The following is a 21757-nucleotide window of genomic DNA, read 5'->3' as shown; positions in this document are numbered from 1 at the left end:
AGAAGAATACTCTCTAGCCCAGCGAGAGAAGTGCTGCGAAACCACTGCAAGTTTTCTACTGAACTCCATCTTTGCTAAAGACTAAAAACTGGTTTTGCCCAAAAAAGGAAAAAAGAATCTTTTACTGCCACCTGCTGGTAATTTATAGTCGATGGTTCTCAATGATGCCTGAATAGCATAAATTTCAGATTAAAGGAGAATCTTTTGCCTTTTAAAGCAGGAATATTAGACACAATACCTATTTCTAGAAGTAGAGGCAGACGAGCACATTCTCCTGATGCTGACCGCCTGCCTCACTGACACACTGCCCTGAAAGGACGTCAGAGACCACCACGTTTCCATTCTTCCCTTTCCCACAAAAGTCACTCAACTTAGTTCTGGGTCAGCAATAAAGATCTGAAACCGAATGGTCTTAGCAGACCTGTCTGCAGCGTATTCACGACTGAAATACTTGAGGTCACCTAGAGGATTTTCACTCTTTTAGTGGAATAACCACAGGCCAAACTGTATTTTTGAAGACTTCTCTAGAGGAAACTTAAACTCGAAAGATATGAACGTAACACTGATGGAGGATCCCAGGTGAGAGATCTGAGACTAAAACTAGAATCCCCCTCAACCTTGGCAAGATTCTGTAAAATGGAGATATAAACATGATTTCAATATTCAGAAATGAGAGGGTGGGCCCAAGTTCTTGCAGTCAGCTTCATTTCTGTTTTTGGAGAGTCTAAGAATTTTTAAGTCTGGGCTAAATAGCTTAGAGGGAGAAAATTATTCTCTTTAAAGAGTATTTTTAAAAAATCAAAATAGATAGGTCAAAAATTTTGAGGAAACAGTACTTTCTGTCAACAGCATATCAATAATTCTCCTGCCAAAAATAAACTAAGGAAGTTATTTTTTAGTTATTTCATGTCACAAGTCATACATTATAGGATTTTTCATGCCACATTGCTTCATCTATTCTAAAAATATACTGAAAAACATGGATTTAACTAACCATTTTCTCCAAAATTAATGTTAAGTATAATGTGAATCAGAAGGCAATGTCCCAAGATATAAATCCTAAGTCTCTTTTTCATATCCCTAGACATGAGCAAATTTGTCTGCTAGGACACTGAAGAGTTGTCTGTAATTCTATGGTTCTATAATTAAGACTTGTACAAATTCTGCTGCCAAAAAATCACCAGAGTGGGTGGTGAACACAGCCAAGTAAACTCTAATTATGGAAGGCGGGTTTTCTAAGATCTTAAACACAAGAAGCAAAGACAAGATCAGACAGCTAAGATAGTTACCAAGGCAGTATAAATAGCTTTGTCAAACTCCATGTAAGCCCCTCTTTGGAAACAGCTGTTACCTCTCATAGTTCATAGGTACTTTAAAAGCACAATCTGGGATCTTCTACTTAGAATTCAGCACTTAATTGTTCCCTAAAAAAAGTTATGAAATTTACACATGTTATTTTCACTCCTGGGACCAAAAAAGGCAAGAGGAGTCCAATGTCCCAGATAATTTTCCTTTTTAGAATTTCAGCTCCTCTACTAGTATTATTTTTTAAAGTTCTGTATGTTGTTCAATAAAATGCCATTAGCAGTCTAAAAGACAGTGTATAAATCCTAAGTGCAAACACAATAAATTTATGTAAACTGAACACACACATATAACAGCACCCAATCAGGAACCAGCATTTTCTGCACATCAAAAGTGCCCCTGCCCACTCAGAAAAGTAGAAATTTTATTTTATAAAATAATACTACAGAGTTTTCTCAATAATAACACTGTATAGCACATTCTTATCGTCCGGATCTGTAATTACAGCCTTAATACAGACATGATCATGCTTTTTTCTGTTTGCTTATACAAACATCTATGCCCATCTTTCCCCTAATCAACAAATTGCATGAACTTCTCATTCCCAGCCCAAATATCACCTCCCCTATAAAGACTTCCTTGACCTTCACAGAAAATTAAGTCCTCATCTATTTTCACAAATAATCCATGTTCACACTTACCACACTGAATTAGATCTACATGGACATCTATAGTTCTAGATTTCTGAGTACCTCATGACAGAAAAGGCATTTGATCTGCCTTCTGGTCTTTAAACTGTATGCTAATGAATGACAACATTTTTCACACTATTTCTTCTGCCATGAACACCTGAACAACATTAAAAAAAGAATGTTCTACCAAAATGTATTCTATAATATTAAATGAAGCAAAATATATTATCCAGATGTCTCACAGTAGATATCATTTTAATGACCTCCATATAAAGGATGTGTAACAGAGTATATTATATTCAAACAGATTAAGATGTGCTAATTTTAATATATATACACACTAATAATATATTTCACATATATAAGTTGAAAAGATGATGCTTCAGATAAGAAGCAGCCATTTTCTTATAAGTAGTACTTCTCTAAAGAAAGAAGCTCATAAAATATACTTTTTAGACCTGCTGCTCTCATTTCCTTCTACTGCTTTCCTTCCTCATCCTCTTCCACTATAAAATTAAACAAGCTTATTTCAACCAAGTGGAGATTAAACTTTACTGATACATTTGGTTCAAGGACCACAGAAGAAGAAACATGAACATCTCACGAAAGTTAGAAACCCCAGAGCTCTCCTACCTGTGTACCTAAGCTGGCTGCCATCATGTGAGTCAGAAGTTTAGCTGCAAACAGGGAATACCTGGCACAGAAGACATGGGAAAGGACAGCCAGGCAGAGACCTGTAGGAACAAAAAAGCCCATGTGTGGTTTTACAATCCGTGAACAAACAGGAGCATCAAGAAAATCTCCAGAAATGTTAAGCACATAAAGCCTGAAGCCTGCCTATGCCACACAGCACAGCATTGCTGGGAACAGTCATACGGCAATTTTAATCTACTCCACTTTATAAGACATATAAAATCTTCACACTTATCATTTAAGCCCAAAGGGTAACTTTAAATGTCTAATATACACTTGTCCACTTCCCTACTAAAAAAATAAATAAAATAAAAAGCACAAATTAAGCAAATTAATCATTTCATTAAACTATTGGTTTCCTATGTCTCCATTAGACAAGGTTTACTGTTTAAGAAAAGAACCAAATTCCAATCTAATTTTCTAAGAACAGGTGGTTTGGCTAAATAAGAGATATTAAGGGAAGTGAATAGGACTTTTCAGGCATAAAACTGTGAATGGTGCTACCAAAACTCAGGTTTGGAAATTAACCCTTTTTATCCACTAGGAATAGTTATGTAATTACAACAGTGGTAATTATGAATTTCAAAGGCAACGTATGCTCCTGGGTGCCAGAATTAGGAACAAAACGTGTTCTACCCGCCGAGATGATTTTTAACCTAAACATCTACATTTCTAAGTGGTGTGAAGAAAATTATTATTACTTTTTTAAAATCTTGACTTCACCTATAGTTCACTTATACTACTTCAAGGGGAAGATCAGAACCTCAGGACTAATCCATAATTCTTTTACATCCATGACAGAGTGGCAATATAAATCTTTTATATTGCAATTTGTATAAGTTTCTTTTAATGCTAGGTTTTAAATGTAGAGTGTATATGTATTTTTTAAATATTTCCTGCCTTTTAAAATAAAAAATATGCTGCATAAGGTAACCCATTTGCTTTATTCCTTAAGCCTTGTATTCCACTCTCATCCTCAACAGGGTTATTTTGTCTAAGAATTACCGAAACATAACAAGTGGCTTGTGTGTGCCGTTTGGCCGGGTACTTTGCATGCACTGCCTCATTTATCAACGCCTCCTTGACAAACAGGAGACGCTGCATTTATTTAACATTTCGCTTCCGCATTATTCTTTCTGAAGCTATGGAACAAACTTCTAAAGTACACCACATGTGTACATAAGGACTGGGCATCTGCAAAAGGCCCCCATGGGTTCTGTGACTAACTGTCGGGACAGGAGTGCCTCCCATAACTCCTTTCTGGGAAAAGCTTTCAATATGTTTAGATCTGAATAAGGTAGACGAAATTCCACACAGGAAGTGAGGCCTGGCATTCACCAAGGCTTTTGGCCTAGAAATTTGGCCAAGAAATCCAGACTAATCCATTGTTAGGAAGGCTGCCATGGGGGTGTTCTGGGACAGGTGTGCAGTTCCTGGAGCTGCCTCCAAGATCCACCCACACAGGTACGAGGTATAGCCAGACACTGCAGAGTCTTGTCTGATTTTGCACCTTTATTAGGTAGCTTATAAATTATTGAAGCTGTTGCTCCAAATTCACTAATGTATACTTTTAATTTCCTATGATGGTCAAAATCACCTAAAAGTCAAGACGAGAGAGAGAGAGAAAGAGAGAGAGAGAGAGAGAGAGAGAGAGAGAGTGTGTGTGTGTGTGTGTGTGTGTGTGTGTGTGTGTGTGTGTGTGTGTGTGTGTGTGTGTGTAATACACTGACTTAAAGGCAGAGTCCTGCAAGTTTTATTTCATTGCAGGCCACAGGATCACAAATACGTGCTTTACAGTCGGTTTACCGTGCCGGATGGTAACAATGTGAGGTAAGGAATGAGTGCTGGGCTGAGCAGAAACACTCATGAGTCAACTGTTTTCTTCCAATTCAAAAGAAGAGTTTATTCACAGCCTTTTCCCTTAACTTGGTAATTTTCCAATACACTTCCATTTCATGATATAAATTTAGCACAGTTAAACTTGACCAGATGAGGAATAATTAAGTCCACTAAGCTTCAATTAAAACTCAAGCATAAAATAAAATGCTAGCATGACACCTGGTGGCAGTCCAGGATTCAAAGCCAGTGGCAGGAAAATGAGCTAGATTCTATTAGCCTAAAACTGATGGCTATCTAAATGCATTTTTATTTAGGGGCAAATAATGGGGCTAAAAACGTCAACCCTAGCCCCAAATAGCCTTGGGAAATATACTGATTACCTTTGATTCAAAGAAATAAATACTTCAGTTACCAAGTTCCTAAAACACTATATGCTAAGTATTTACCTTCTTATCTGATCTGGAATGGCTGTATTTAGCATACATGATTTAAATTTACATGTCAGGTTTTTAAAAATTGTAACAATTTTTTGGCTTAAATTCCCTTAACATGCAAATCATACAGTACAAAAAGTTATAACTATAAATAGAATTTTAAAAAATAAAGTATAACAATTCCAGGTATTACATAAAGGTGTACTCTAAACAGTTTTATAAAAATTGATTCCTTAGCAATTATGTAGAAAAACAAACAAGTAACTAATTGAATAATTTTACTTTACTTTTTTTCCCTAGCATTATGCAGGTCAGACTCTGCTGGAAAAAAGCAATTAATCCATTTACTAACACGAATGACTTTTCTATACAATTAGACAACAAGAGGGAAAAGAAATCATCCTTGACAAAATGATAACCTAATAATCTTTGATTTAGATATGCAAAACTCTAAAGAACAGCTAGATTATTTTGCTATGATAAAAGCAGACCAAAGACCTTATTTATCTATGTAATATTTGAATGTGTGTATGTATATAAACATACTAATATTTGTATATGAATATGCACATCCAGTAAAAAAAAAAATCTATTGTTTGACATCCTTTTAAAAATGGAATTTACTTTTCAAATTACTGAAGTTTGTCTCTCCAGAGGCCAAACATTAACACTTTTTCCCATGAAAATATACTTAAAATATTTATAAATTTATTTCTTTATCTACGTATCTAGCTCTGTCTTCTCTACAGATAAACCTAAACAAAACCAAATGATCACATTAGTAAATCAGTTGTTTGCCTTTTAGCTTAGGTTCTTCCTATTCTCCCACCTAATGCTAGCCGTACCGTCACCTTTTCTACTTTTTGTTCTCATCTCTATTGCTTCCCATATTCCTGCAAACTCTTCCCTCTGTATCGTGCCTCTTGATTACAGTTACTAAGGAGCCAAGGGCAGGGAAACAAAATTGTCAATCCTGAAAAGTTTTCTAGGTGAAACAAAAGTCAACATGAAACTCCTGAGAGTATATAAGTTCTGTTTTAGAGAGAAGGGTTGATTGCAGAGGGACGAGGTGGCCTGGAGACCAGCCTCCAGGTAACTTGTGAGGTTCAATACAATAGCCACAAGTGGTTATTTAAGTTTTAATTAATTAAAATTAAATAAAATTAAAAATTGGGGCCCCAATTGTGCCAGCCCAATTTCAAGGGTTCAACAAGACACTGCTAGTAGCCACCACACTGAAGAGGGGAGAACATTTCCATCACCGAAGAAAGATTTATTGGAGAGTGCTGTGTTAAACTGTCCAAACTGAAAGCAAGAAAGAGTGTATCTCAGAAAAATTTTTATAAAAAATGGCTAAAACGAGATGGTTCAGGACTTAAAAGTATGAACCTGAACTAGCCAATGGTACATCTCATTATTGGAGGATGTCAGATCAACACTGTATACTCATATATTTATTAATTTAACAAGCAGCCAATGAAAAACTACTGTATGTCAGGGGCTGCGTTGGGTGACAGAGACACAATATTCAAAGGAGAGTTACTTGCTGCTCTCCCTTTATTTGTCTCTGTATTTCTATCTGTATCTTTTCCCAGACGGAGACTGTTTATGACAATTCTGGTCAAAGAGAAGTGCAGGAAAACACTCTGGGTGGTTTTCAGGGAAGTTTTCATTGCTCTTAAAACAGGATCCAAGTAAGTGCCTTTCCACTGGCAAGCCTGGACAAAGCTGAGGGATGCTTAGAGCCGCTGCAGCCAGCTCAAGACCATGCAGGGGCAAGGCTGAGAAAACAACATAAAACCTCTGAGAAGAGCAAAACAGAAAAATGAGAAGAGGCTGGGCCCCTGATGATGCCACTGAGGTGCTGAATTAATAAACCCTGGAACTAAATCTGCTTACTTAAGATATTTGACTTGTCTTTTGTTACTTGCAGCCAAGGCCTCCCTAAACAATATACCCACATGTACAAAGCAAGAGAAATCTAACATTTTTATGCCATGTTAGAATTAGTCTAAGCTCTCACCTTTATCACCTGCAGTTATCCCTTCAAACTACTTTTTTAAAAGTTCTTACGTATTTTCTCCTATTCTTGTAAACAACTCCCCATTTGATAGAAACTGTTTTGATAAACCTTCCCCATAATTTTAGTGGCTATCTAAGGCAATGATTACTGTGAATATGAACTTGATATTTTAGAAGAATCTGACATAAAATTTTAGAAAACTTCTCTTATCTTTAAAAATAATTTGAAATAAATGGGTAGCATCTGATAAAGACTTTTCTCCCTGGGAAAACTATCAGAACATCAGCTTGTAAAATATAAAAGGCATAACTGGAATAATCTTGCAGCTTAATAAATGTGAACAAAAGAATAAGTATGCTTCAAAGGAATTTGGATTGCGTTGATTTACTTATCCTGTAATTTCTTAGTATTTACCAATTTATAGACAATTATTTCCTGTTACTTACTATAAAAATGACATTGTCTTGGCATTTATAGACTCAGTAATCTGTAGAGTAAATAAAACCATTAGCCATTTAAAAGGCAAAGCTTTAGTTTGACTAAAGGATTACTCCACCATAAGAGAACAAAAAAAGAACAAATGAAACAGATATGCAGGCTGTGGTCCATTTCCAATCTCAGCTTAAAGGCACTTCGAAATAGGAGACTCACCCACAAGTACATCAAACATGACCCAGTTCATGTATTGATGTTAAAACTGAAGTGGATTACGGAACGTTACAGGGTCTCATTAAGTTCGTAAGTTCACAGTGACTGTATTCAGAGTCAAAATCAGGATGATTCCAATCCAGTGTTCAGCCTTTGATACATCAGTATCAACAGTTATGGGAAGCAAAGTAGGTTTCTTTGACACTACCCTCCACACAGCACTAGTATCGCAAACCATGCCTGGATTTCTTAACAACTATACTATAATGTTATGGTATTATCATCTAAAGTTCTTTTAGGCTGTATTTCTTCCAAGTCACCTTTGAGGTGAGTTCCGTAGTGCTACATCGATGTGCACACTTTACTTGTCCTCTCTTTCCATCATTTTAGCTTCAAGGGATGACCTTAGCTTAATTTCTTGGAATTTGATAAACTGGTTTACAATTTTAAAAAGTCACAGGTGCACACCTTAATCTTTCGCCTTTCTCAGCTGAGGATTACTAAACTTCTTGGCCTACATGCCCATTTTACACACTTGGATGACTTTAGTTGCTCTGCTCTGTATAGTAATCAGAACTGAAAACTAGAATTGGAAAAGATACACTGTGATCTATCCTGATTTAAATTAAAAGGTTTAATTCCTGTCTATATTTGTATGTTAACACGTTTTACAACAAAAGCTAGTCAGACTGCTTCCAAATTCAGAGGGATATTCGGCGTGGACTGACAAATTAGAGAATATGTACATAAGATATATAAAAGTCTCTTCTCTGATTCCTGGGGACCTTTAGAGGGACTTCATCCTCCCCTAAAGCTAAAAATGAGCACAAAGACAAAACTTTAAGTCTCTCGATCTACAGAACATGCAATGCATATTACAATCTGTCCTGGATAGAGGGAAAAAAACCAATAATTTCAAAGGTGACGCCAAGTCAACAGTAATAAAAGTAGATACTGATACTTGAGTGTTGATTCTCAAATACACGAGCAAATCTATCCTAGAATTATTTGCAAAAAACAAACATTTATTAACAATTCTTTAAGGAAATATTTTATAGTCCTGCTTAAGTCTTCTAAAAAATCACATAACATTCTCGCTTTAGTTTTTAAAACTCTTTCCTTTGATGTTCAGTATTTAGAATAAGCAAGGGATTTTTGTGGGTCATATCACCACTTAGATTTATGTCTCTATAGAAATATGTAAAATGACATCTAGATTTCATGTCAATGTTTTACCTTTAGATTCCTTTTCATCAGTCTATGAAATTTCTGTAAATATATTAGCATCAAAGTAAAACAGGATGTCTCCATTTGATTTTGGAACTATGTGTACCTAGAAGAATCTGTTAAGCAAGTAACACCATCCTTATGGAAGATGTTATTAAGAATAAGAGATTAACTTCTGCCACTGAATCTAAGTTAGGTTCAGAATTAAGATGCATTAAGGAAAATGTATAAGTTTATAAATTGAAATTATAGTGGGAAGATTTTAACAACCAGTACAAAGAACATTAAATTATAGTGGAAAGATTTTAACAACCAGGACTAAGAAGAGTCATTAATTACATGCTTCTACCTCCACGAAATTTTCCTAATAGATAAAGACTATTAGGGGACTGTGCGCACACCAAATAAAAGACATGAATTCAATGATAATCACATTTACATACAAATATCACTAAAGCAGACTGTCTGAGTTAATATACCTACCACTCTGTTAGGTTAACACAATTTAAAAACATATGTTATGTTTTTAAACTGAGGAAACTGAGGTATTGGTCCCAGGTCTCACAACTAGCCAGTGGCAGGACCAGGATGTGAACCCAGGCAGCCTGGCTCCAGAGTTACCCTTTACCCAGTTCTCTGTATAGCGTATTGTTCACTGAAGCAGCTGTGCAGCCAGAAAAGATGACTCGGGGCACAGAATGGGTGAGGGCAGGGACAGAAATATAATTTAAGGAATTCCCAGACTCCCAACCATAAAATCAAAACAACAGATGAGAATAATTCTATAGTTATTCTAAGTTAAGTTAAAGGTAAATAGCATGACAGACATCAATACAATTTAAGTTCCTATTCCTGCCAGAAACAGGACCTAGACGTGGAAGGCGAAAGACAACTTCTCTTTGAACACAGTAGTTGAGCATATTTAGGGTTTCTAGCGAAGAATACAAATCCAATGAGAGAGGTTATTTTTTTTAACAAAAACACAAAATGCTTTGTTTATATTTTCTCACACAGTCTTGATGTTCTACTGCAGAACCTGCTTTTTAAACCACAACCTTATCAATTACACCCTTTTTATCTAGCTTCTACCCTACACTGTACTTTATATTACTGATGAGTTGGAACTATGTCTGGTTTTTTCCTTATCCTCAGTACAAAGTTGACCCTCCATAAATAACCACTATATGAATTAATGAGTAAGACCATGGGAAAGTTTACTTCCTGCTGGTGCGGATGAATTACAGTAAGTTTGTATCTTGCATATATAAAAGGACTATGGGAAAACAGGCTTTTATTCTCATACATATTTTAAATTATTGACTCAAAAATACTATAACTCACCTGAAATACATATAAATCCAGAAGAGAAGAAAGCTTCATTGTATGAAGACAAGTTGTCAGTCTGGGCGTAGACGGCATACACGGACATGTATGAACAGGCACATTCCACGTAGCGTGAAGCGTCCTCAACCACTTTGCAAAACTCACTGTCAGACAACCAGCTAGGGCCAAAACACAATTGTCAGTACTCCTCTTTCATCAATACTTAAGGTGCTGAGATGGCTTTTAAAGAAAAAATAACTTATTGAACCTAGTGATCTTTACTCAAGACTTAAGCAGACCACATTTTCAAGAAGAAACAATGGTGGGAACATCTCGTCCAAGACTTGACACAACAGGTCCCACAGATACCTTAGGAAAGAGCCAAAATACGAACCAAACCTGCAAAAGCATTCCAATACCAAACAAGCTGGTCCTCTCAAAAGAGCAGTACCAGTCCCTACCTAATCTCAAGCAAACACATCCAAGGAATTAAACAGACAGTACTCCTCCCAAGCATTCAAAAATGCCCAAACGTCAACATAGACATCAAATGTGCAATGTTCACCCTTCCTCATTTTTCACACCTCTTGTGTTTTGAACCACATAAGTTGCTTATATGCTTTTCTAAGTTTCCTTCTTCATCTGTTTTAGATTTTGATTCAGTTATATTACATAATTGTTTTCCAGGGTTCTTTCAGGTGTTTACATCTATAAAACCTGCCTTTTTTTTAGCATAAGAACTTTCTCATAATTATAGCAAATACAGTGTCACACCTTCCTCAGTGACTGCTGGTTGAGCTTCTTGCCTTCTAGCTCCTTTTGATACTTTTACTTTCCTAAGGACATAAAACTTCTTAACCAGATTCAAGCTTGAAATATTCATTATAAATTATATATTCAAGACTGTAGAGCATCTATATATTAGGTTTAAGAACTGTCCTAAAGCATGAGGAATTTCAATTAAGAATTACTTTCTCACAAAAAGACTAACTAGAATTTTGGTGTTTGGAGGACAGCTGGTTACTCAACTAAGCTGTTAAACCTTCTTGGAATTTAGTTTGTGTGGCTGAAAGTCAGTAATAAACAGAATCTAGTGACTGATTTGAACCCTAAACCCTCTAGGCCAGCAATGCCTGACCCTACAGCATTGACTGAGCTCCCAGTGACAGTACTGCTTAGAGACATGAGGTCTTAGGCCAAGAAGATTCACAGAAAGAATCACTCTCTTCCCATTCCTGTGCATGGCTTTAATCCCAAAAGGTACCCCAAGCCATATGTGGACTAGCCCAGATGGAAGGGGTCAAAAGAATTTCCTCCACTGCTTAATAAATTAACCAATAACCACAAGAAGGTTATGTGAATTGAGCAGAACTCAGACTAAGTCCCATAGAAGTAGTAATAATGAAGGACTAAATAATGTGTTAAACCCATATTTAAATTGTTTGGCTGCATCTGCCACCTGCTAGACCACTTCCTATGCTGCTTTATCTCATTCTTTATAGAGGTTGTTCTCCAGTCTAAAGTCTAACCTGAGACCAAGTACGGTCAGTGCAAAAAACTGGGCTCAATGGTCCTGGAATGAGGAAGGTGCAAATTCTGATTTTAAGAGTTATTAACAAGTACCTAGCAGCAGCCTGATTCCAGAGAAGACACAGAGACGTCTGGGGAACAATTCTAGGCTCAGCAGCGTAAATCCTGTAGAGAACCTCGTTGTTGTGGGTCAGGGGTTGTGAACTCTGACCTTTCACACTCAAAGATAACACCTAAAACGCCACAAAGAATAGAAAATTTAATGATATTTTCAAATTAATGTCATGATTGAATCTCCCAATCTGAGCTTTATGTCATTTTTCTAGTCACTTGCAGACTGCGGCTGTACAGAGTCAGCTATACAGAGTTAAGAACGCAGGGCCTTTGATTGGTTTTCCACAGTAAATGCACTACCTCCACCTCAGTTACTGAGCAGCTGACGATGCTCACTTTCATTGTCAGACTTCACCATGAGTGGGATATGTAACACCACACAGTATTAGCAGAAGCTGTATTTTTTCACTTTCTCCACTTTTATATATATGTTACTCAATAAAACATGAAGAAAATATTTCTAACTATTTTTGAGACTAAACATTCTACAAATGGATCATTAAGATGGGATGTTTCATAATTAGCTCACCACGTGTAGCACTTACCACAAATCTGATCAACTCAGTGCATCCTGAGGAGAATGTTTGCTAAGGAAAAATCAAATTCCAACCACATAATTTTTCAAATGATAGATTACCTTATTTTTCAGGGCATGAAGACTGTTTCCAGTTATAAACCACTGCTGGCTGCTATACTCTGTAAACTGGACTAATTCACATGTATTCTTCCCAGCCATTATTTCTGTATCTGGAATATCCAATAACCTCTCTGGAATTCGAATATAATCGCCTTCTTTTCCTTCAAACTTGTGCCCATTGATTTGCTGAGGATACCAGTGAAGAGCCAGTATGGACAAATATGGGCAACTGTCAAGGATGGTTTTGCTTCTGTGACAGAAAAGCAGATTCTGCTAAAATGGCATGTACTTGTATATGTATATCCATTTATATTTGTTAAAATTCATTACACTGGGGCTCTGTTCTTTGTGTATAAACATGACACTACCCACCTAGAAGCAGTAAAGAGAATGTGCTTTCAGTGCTTTTATGGTGAATTGTCATGATTTTTGGCACACAACTTTCTGTGTCCTCTTGCTTGATCCCCCTTATAACCTAAAACATGGGTTTTTGAAAGCTTTTTCACAGACACCACGTAGAATCAGTGGCTGTTAAATGTATTTTTCTGCGTCAGTCACATCAGCATTGGTGGTCTAGGCTGGAAAGGATGCACCACTAAACTGAAACACTCTGCATTATATTTAAGAATATTATAAATCTTATATATCTAGAGCCATGTTTTCATCAAGTTACCTCATTCCTTTCTAACTCATCAGAGCATTTCAACTTCAGCCATGTGACTGGTAAAAGAAACAGCCCTGAACAGTGATCTTTATCCATTTAACAATTCTGGTTTGAACATTCTCCCAGGCATAAGATCCTGTGCTCAGTGAAATTGCTTCCAAACCTCAGTGGGCACTGAAATCACTTTGAAGCTTGTTTAAAAATACAGATGTCTAGATCACATCCCATTCTTACTAAATTAGAATCCTTGCCTGAGGGAGGCTGGAGGTTCTATGAAACTATTTGTTAACCAGTCCTCCAAAAAATCTGATGCATTTTTTTTCCTGTGGACCTATCATGTTTGCAAACAATGAAGAGACACAAAGATGAATCAAAACTGAAACCTGCCTGAAAAAGGAGGGAGACTATTAGGATATTAGGGTAAAAATTATGCACTAAATTGTAAAAGTTAAATGGGCCAGAAGAGATGCTGAGTATGTATGATTGTACTGTAGGGACAAATACCTTGTCAAGACCCCTAACCTGGGAAATGGAGCTGAGAATTTTAAATAGATTTCAGAAAGAAAAGGAAATGGTAAGGGCTAAGTTTTCCCTCTAGTTAATATACCCTTTCTAAAACAATCTTTAACTACCACATTTGAATTAGTGCCTTCAAATATCCATCTATTTAGTCCAGCCCTTCATACAGGCTCTGGACCCCTGTGTCCAAGACTGCTGTTAGAACCCCTCAATCTTCATGGGCCACTTGCACCTTCACAACAGTTTATGAGAAACTCATTTCTTAATTTCCCCATCTAGACTCCCATATCTTCACTGGTGACTCTGAGCTAAAGGCTATCACTGCAGATCTCCCCCTCGCCCAGTCCTACCAGGTACAATGTACCTGAGACCAGCGAACCTCAGCCATATAGCTGCATACCCACTACTGAGATTTATCCCATCAGCACCATCATGGACTCACTATGCTGGCCTTCTGAGACCAACACAACACGTATAGGGGTACTCTATCCAACCATGACACCAGTGTGCCAAATTCCTGGTCCCTCTTACCTGACGGTGACTACACTCTCCCTGACCTTCAACCTCCTACATCCATGTCCTTCCAATTGTACTCACTATGATCAATCCCCAGATTTGCTTCACACCCAGACTGAAGTGAGGTGGGGGAAACCCATATTAACATGTAGACTGGCACCACTACAAATCCACAGCGACCAACCTCAGTCAGACCCTCAATGCCCCTTGACACTGGTTTCACTTGGCTTCCAAATGACTGTTCTAGATGTTATTTCTCTCAACATCCCTGCTCTGTTCTCAAACCCTTCACTCTCAGTAGATGCCCTTGAATCCCGTGTAAGACAATGTATAAATAATGCATATGAGAAGGGTCAACATCTTCAGAGTTTTCTGAGTAAAGAAAGAATCAGTCTTGATCTCTCTTATTTTCTATTTTTAATTTGTCACCTATACATTAAATTCTACCACCTAATTACTCTCAAGGTGCCATCCTCCTCTCATCCTTGCCTCACTTTTAGCCCACACCTTCTCTTCCCTGAACAATTATCTCCTATGTAGTCATCGTGTTTATGGATTTATCCTGTTCTTTAATCTTTAACGGTGTCCTCAATTTGATGGCTCCAAAATTCTAAGTCTGATTCGTACACACACACCCTACCTAACTTATTCTATATCCAATCTCTAATGGTTGAAGATCTTTCCAATTGATAATTTCCCCAAACTGCCACTATACATGCTGTTTTCCTCTTCCTAAACAACTGAGAAGGAGAGATAAGTCTATAGGGAGGATGTACATGGCAGAAAACACAATGATTCACTTACTCATTTTATTCACTCATTATTCCGTAACTACTGATTATCCACCATGTACCAGACACTGCTCTTGATCCTGAGTATACATTAGGCAACAAGACAGAAAAAGCCACTCCTTCTGTGCACCTTATACTTTCCTGAGTCCTCGCCAGGCCTTTGAGGGCGCAGATATGAGAACCAACATTCATACCAGGGTAGATGGTTCACATGTGACACTATCTCGATATCCCAGAGTTCTTGCCAAAATATAGAAAAACAAACAGAAAGAACTGGGACTACGCAAAGCTATGAACTATTTGACTTCACCGAACAACACTTTTAACCAGACTTCTGGAGAATATTAACATATAAGTACAAAAATAATTGTACAGTTAATAATGAACACAAGCTGAATTTAATTTTTTTCCTTCTCTTCTTGCTTGCTTTCTGCCATGAAATTCCAGTCATGAAACAACTAGTCTGAAGTTCAGCAACATTCAGGGAGCTGCCTCCAAATGGCTGAAACTGAACCAGGACTCCAGGGGGAAGCACAATTAACAGTGCATTAAAACACGTCTAAACGTGGGAATCGCCTTCCTTTTATTCTATTCAGAATTTATCTTCTACTCATTATATAAACACAAGTAAGCAATAAGACTTTTTATTCTTAAAAGAGCCTGCAAAACAAGAGGAATATATTCTTCACAGTATAAACTGATTTTGTGGTGCAGTTTCAACGCTTCCTTCAAATAATTAACTTAATTTGTCCATTAGGTGCAATGCATTGATTGTATAATCCTTAGTTACATCATCTAAATGTCAATTTGCATTGCATATTGGTTTGTAAACTGTGAAAGAATATACATAAAGTACCACTACTAAATTAAAAGATACTTACTTTTCAGCAGGAGAGCCACAGGTAACATCAGTCAGTAGAGAAAAGGCAAAATTCTCAGTCACTTCAGTAAAGTGACTGAATCCCCTAGTGTCCTTGCGCTTTGGGTTAACAAGAGCACAAAGAATCTCATAGAAAAGATTTCGGCTTACGATGCTTAATGCCTCTTTTTTTCCTTCAATGGTTATCTGGAAAAAAAAATCCAAGTATGAAATTACATCTTCAAGAATAAACTGCTTAAATGATATGTATGGTATATCAGTTAGTAACATTAACAAAATGAGGGTGAATCTATTAAGAATTTAAGAGAAATAAGTATCAAAATCATATTTCAAATACATTTATACTTTAAAAGCATAAATACTCATTTATAAAGAAAGGCATAGTCACCAAAATATTTTCTATTTAGTGTCTACATAAAGCCCAAAACAGTTGCATGGGTCACTTAATTTTAACAACATCTAACATCAGGAGTCAAAATTAATCTCACTTTTACATCTACCCCAAAGATTCTTTTTATTTTGACCAACAACTAAGGGAATAAGCACAAGAATATCTGTCTGTAATAGAAGTAAAATCCTTTTTAATTATCTGTTTTTCATTGGACAGAAGCCACCACTTATCACTAACTTTCTCAAATATCAAATGAGAAAATCCTTTTTCAACCAAGAGTAGTCAAGAGTTCCTCTCACTCTTGCCTTTACTGGTAAGTATGAACCTTCCTACCTGAAAGGACTGGGTTATTTGTTGTTTGAGGGACAAGGAGAGTAAGAGGAAAAGCCGTCTTCATGATTTAATTTTCCCCTTGCCAGAATGATGGGAACCCTATCTTTACTGTCAGACTACGCACGGGTGTGAAGCCACTGACTTATTATTCCACTACACTCTTAGACACCTGAGAAGTCCCCACTAATTCTTCAGAATTCAAATTAGTAATCACTGTGATTGCTATGCTATGTCCCACCTGCCGACATGCATCATCACTCCTTCTGCAACTTGCACATACCTTTACTAATGAACTCATGGCAGTGTTGAAATGATTTTTCTGTTACTCCCACTAGCAGAGCTCATTGAGGAAGTGGCTCGATGTTCCTCATATTTTTTAATAGCTTTGTAATCTATACAGTGTCAAGCTGATGGCTAAACTCAAGATCTAAGTTTATAAGAGTAGCCATCCTAAAGACAATAAGGGAGAATGGAGAATAATCCATAGGGAAAAGATAAAAGGTACAAAATTAAAATTTAATGAAATGAAAACTACAATGGAGACAGGGAACAGCCCACTGCTATTAAAACAATTAAACTGAATACATTAATTGAAAAAGAAGCTCAAGAAATGCTCCCAGAACCCAGAGAAAATATTACAGACAAACAGGACAAACCCATAAGATACAGCAAGCATATAAAACAGCAAGTATTAGAGAAAAGCAACACAGATCTTTGATAAGCTTAAGAAAAACTCATGTCTAAAATGCAAGCTTGCTTTATAGCAAAGAAAATTAGGAAAAGAAACACCACCAGAAGTATTTGGGTGATTTTTAAATATTATTTCAAGAGTTAAAAGAAAACATATCAGAAATCAGACAGGAAAAAAAAATTACTAACAGAGGATCAAAAATTCAGTTTGACGTCAGAATTCTTTGCATATGAAATGCCAGAAGCCAGCAGAGCAACATATGCAGTTTTAAGAATTAAAGGTAGTGATCCAAGAATTCTAGAACCAACCTTTCATGCATATTCAAGGGCAACAGAAAGTTTCCTTTAGTAAAGCACACAAAAAATAAAACAAGAAGGCCATTCATATAACCCTTGGTTTGTAAAGGTACTGTTCACAGCACACTATACTAACTTCCTTAATTCTCACAACATTTCTGTGAAGGAGGTGTTACTGTTATTCTGTTTTGTTTCCAGGTAAGGAAACTGAGGCAGAAAGAGGACGCCTAACTTTTCCAGAGAAGGAGATGATGAACAGCCAGTCCTCCAAGGCAAAAGTGACAGCCATCCTGCCCTGACTCAAAACATCCTCCCACTGGCTTGTCCTAAAATAACACAGATTGACTCAGTCTGCAGACAAGTCAGTCAAAATTATTGCAAGCATGAAATACAGAACCAGGTAGGAAAATACAGAGCTAAGTTTAAATCATTGTTAGTATGATTACAAAATTAATCAAATGTAAAAAAATAACTACTGAAATATAAGATACAATATTCAAAAGTACATGATGAAAAGAAACATACCGGCTCTAAAAGCCATTTTACATAAACAACAATAAAAAAGAACCCCTCAAATTACCAAACCTGGCTCACAAAAAGGTAGAAAACCTGAATCGACCACAGGGAGAGCTTTAAAACTGTCATGAGAGAAAGTAAAAGGGGACTTTGTGGGGGAGGAGAGCCTACCAAACTTTCACAGAAGTTATTCCTGTACTCTTCTGAGTGTTCTAGGACACAAAATCAGAGGCAATGCCCCTTGACCTGTGTTTCACCAAGCTTCAATAACCTGGAAACCAAAACCCAATGAAATTTAAATTTTGCATATCAAATCCAACAGTCTTAAAGGACAGAAACTGTTACAAAAGCAACTGACAGTGTTTTGAATAATTTTCATTGCCCTCTATCTAAGAAAATCAAAAGACAGAATATTATGTCATGGCAAAAACTGGCCCAAAGCCACACAGCTGGGTTTTATTCAGACCACCTTTACAGTGAGTCATTTAAGGCTGTTGCTCTTAGCACAGTATCTGTTTCTTCTGAACATAAATAAGCAGTCACTTCTACTACTAATTCAACAATAATTAAGATTTGTTGAGCTCTTCCTATAAAGAAATATACAGGATAAACCAGATTCTGTTTCAAAGAAGTTAGAATCTGGGGAAGACTAAAACTTACAAATAAGAAACAATCTCACTTAAAATACGAGACCCTATAAAATGACGTTCTATTCAGTATTTGGAAGTTCTATTCTGCACTCCTGACTTTGAGGATATCTTAGAGAACATACGAAGTACACAGGAGACATATGAGTGGTTGCCAGATGAAGTATGGGTGACTCTGCCCAGATGAAGTATGAATTTCAGGTAAGCAGCCAATAATTGCTTGATATAAGTATGTCCCAAATAGCACATGCAAATAAAAATATTTGTTTTTTATTTGTCATATACTAAAAAATATTCAGTTTATCTGAAATTCAAAGTTAATTGGGCATCCTGTATCTTATTGTTAAAATATCAACCCTACCATATGATTATCTATATTTTCAATGCTTGTTTTATTGCTGTCTTATTCTCATTATTATAAATTTGTCTAAATCATGAAAATTTTTTGCATTTTATGGATATAACAGATCTTTCTTAATGGCTATTTTTTCCAATTTTTGTTATTATAAGTAATGCTGAAATATTCTTGTTATACATGTATTTGCACAAATACTCCCCAGACCTTTTAGCTGTCTTTTTTTTTCTTGCCTCCCTCAGTTTTACTGAGATATAATCAACATACAATCATTTGTTGTCTTTTGACTTTGCTTGTGGTATATGCAAAGAGAAATTTTGTTTGACCACTTTATGTGGTCAAGTTTATCAGCCATTTCCTTCATGACTTCTGAATGTTTTTTAATGATCTCTTACATAACTTGCTGAGAAATAAGAAAGTAACAAAATGTCCTTATATCTTTTATAAATTACACAAAAAGAAGTTCTCTTTTCTAAAATGTCGCTACTGTACAGTCTTTCACTCTACTCGGCCAAAATCAAACTTTTTTGTCCTATACTATTTCATCATTAGAAACTTTAACATCATTTCCCAGAGTAAATTCTCACCCCTAGAACTCTGCATGAAACAGCAGTCACCTCTTATTGCTTTACAAGCTACTTGGCAAGGCCTCCTCTCCTTGACCATGTACTGTATAATTTTCTTTTCTAACCTTTAGGCATTGCATTTTAAGAGATATCATAAGAAGTAAAATAGGCATGATAATCTAAAACCCCACCATAAACACCTCAGGTATTTAAAGATCTTGTGTAAGAAATACAGTATTTATAAACTACTGTGGATGCATTCAAAACTTTTTTCCTTTGTGTATGAATATGTTGATAAGAAATATCTTGATAAGAAAGCCCAAAATAAACTGCCACAAGTTTTTTCCTTCAGTAAAACTCTTTTTAGATATCTTCTTTCATTTACATTCTTAGGACCTCCTATCTCCATTTAATTTCTTAATTTACAGAAATGTAAATAAATAGGTTCAAAACAAAACCTAGTTGGCCGGAGTCCACACCAATCTGAATGCCTGAAATCATCAGGTCATTCCTTAGTTTTCTTTATCTGTGGAAGTTTTCAGTATCCAGATTAGGGAACAAGCACAGGGCACTAGCTCCTGTTTCATGGCATTTAAGCTGGAAGAACTAAGTAATCCAGTCCAAGTCCTCTTTTTATGGACTCCAAAAAACTGAGATGGAATCTCAAAAGATATTTATCCAGTTTCTGGAGAATCAGAATGAGCTTGGAGCTTCTGACACTAGGTGTCTCCTTTCAGACCCTGGACTATCCTCACTGCTGCAATAAATTACTCATCACTCTGTCAGCGTAAGACTGAAGTTTCCAAACAGGCATCAGTCATATCCAATCAAAAGCACAGTGTCAGACATGATGAATTTCATTCTTATGTTCAGAAATTTAACTCTATCATACATCCATGATAACTGACATTATAACTGTATGTGGTTTATTGTTCTCTAAAAATGTATGTTGCAACTGCTAATACTTTGCAAGGGCTTCTTACCTTGTCCAGCAAATACATCACAGCACTGAGCTGTTCGTCCGTGTTCTCCGTAGCCACTTTCCCACTGATGCTGTGAAGCACTCTGTTGAGAACGTCGCCATCCAGGGGCTGCTGCAGCTGATCCGCAAGCCCCCAAAAGGCCTGCGAATCCGCATCAGAGACAAGGGTGATGTTAGCCGTCCCGTACACTTTATCAATTCTGGCACCACCTTTTGGGTCAAAAAGCACAATCTGGAAGCGTTTAGGAAATGGATTTAAAGACCCTGTCTCTGGCGTTAGGATCACATCCAATACGGTGCTTCTCTGGCCAGGTTCAAAGACTAAGGTGCCTTCAGTTCTCATGAAGTCTTTCCCAGAAACAGCTGGAGACACGAGAGTACGACCAATTGTTTCAGCGCTCCTCAACTCCTAGAAATTAAACAACACCATCTAAGTGAAACTATAAAACCTTGATCCTATCCTAACAAATTTTATTTCTCTTAAACGATCTGATGGGCCACAACAACATTACTATTAAAACGGGGCATTTTATACTTTTTTCTAATCCCCTAAGATAAATTAGAGAGAAAAATACACATCTTATAGTGATAGGGTTGATGCCTTAGAACAGACCAAGAAAGAGAGTTAGGAAAGAAATGCCTCACAGAATTTCTCAATTGTGAGCATACTAAAACTGTGAAGATATTCAGAGGCATATATGCCCAGAGGTCAGATCATGTACATTCACGACACAGAGTATGACAGGAAGACACTGCAGGATTCCAGCAGAAGGACACATGTTATTTCATATTTTCATGAGTACTTCTGCCCTTGTAGATTGTTAGGCTACAGCAGGGGATAAGGATGGAAGCAGGAAGAAAAGATAGGAGGTTTTTACATTAATTGATTAAAAAAATGATAGCTTAGGTTTTATGAGTCAGAAAAGTGAGAAGCGCTCAGACTGGGAAGATATTTTGAACATAGGGTCAGCAGGACCTTCTGATTAATTCAGTGTTGGATGGAAAGGAAGAGGAGAAAGAGGAAACTACTAGCTGTTTTTCTGGATGAATGGCAGTGAACTGAGGGAAATATCATTACGGGAGAAATCCAGTTATTTATCATATACATTAAGCCTGAGATGCCTTTTAAACCATTCAAACGAAGA

The 21757-nt window shown here is 36.7% G+C and overlaps 1 protein-coding gene across 1 annotated transcript in view; it reads right to left on the bottom strand.

Annotated features, from left to right (window-relative positions):
• ADGRV1 (adhesion G protein-coupled receptor V1) overlaps positions 1 to 21757 on the bottom strand; it is a 471409-nt gene that overhangs the window by 240636 nt on the left and 209016 nt on the right. Inside the window, exons 78-83 of the mRNA XM_032475997.1 lie at positions 20614 to 21021; positions 15837 to 16021; positions 12466 to 12715; positions 11808 to 11947; positions 10203 to 10363; positions 2631 to 2731 (exon numbers count right to left, since the gene is read on the bottom strand). Coding sequence (XP_032331888.1) covers positions 2631 to 2731; positions 10203 to 10363; positions 11808 to 11947; positions 12466 to 12715; positions 15837 to 16021; positions 20614 to 21021 — 1245 coding nt within the window. The remainder of the gene's footprint in view (positions 1 to 2630; positions 2732 to 10202; positions 10364 to 11807; positions 11948 to 12465; positions 12716 to 15836; positions 16022 to 20613; positions 21022 to 21757) is intronic.

The sequence above is a fragment of the Camelus ferus genome, chromosome 3 (assembly GCF_009834535.1).
Source record: "Camelus ferus isolate YT-003-E chromosome 3, BCGSAC_Cfer_1.0, whole genome shotgun sequence".
Classification (NCBI taxonomy): Eukaryota; Metazoa; Chordata; class Mammalia; order Artiodactyla; family Camelidae; genus Camelus; species Camelus ferus.
This window is presented reverse-complemented; position numbering and strand designations above follow the sequence as displayed.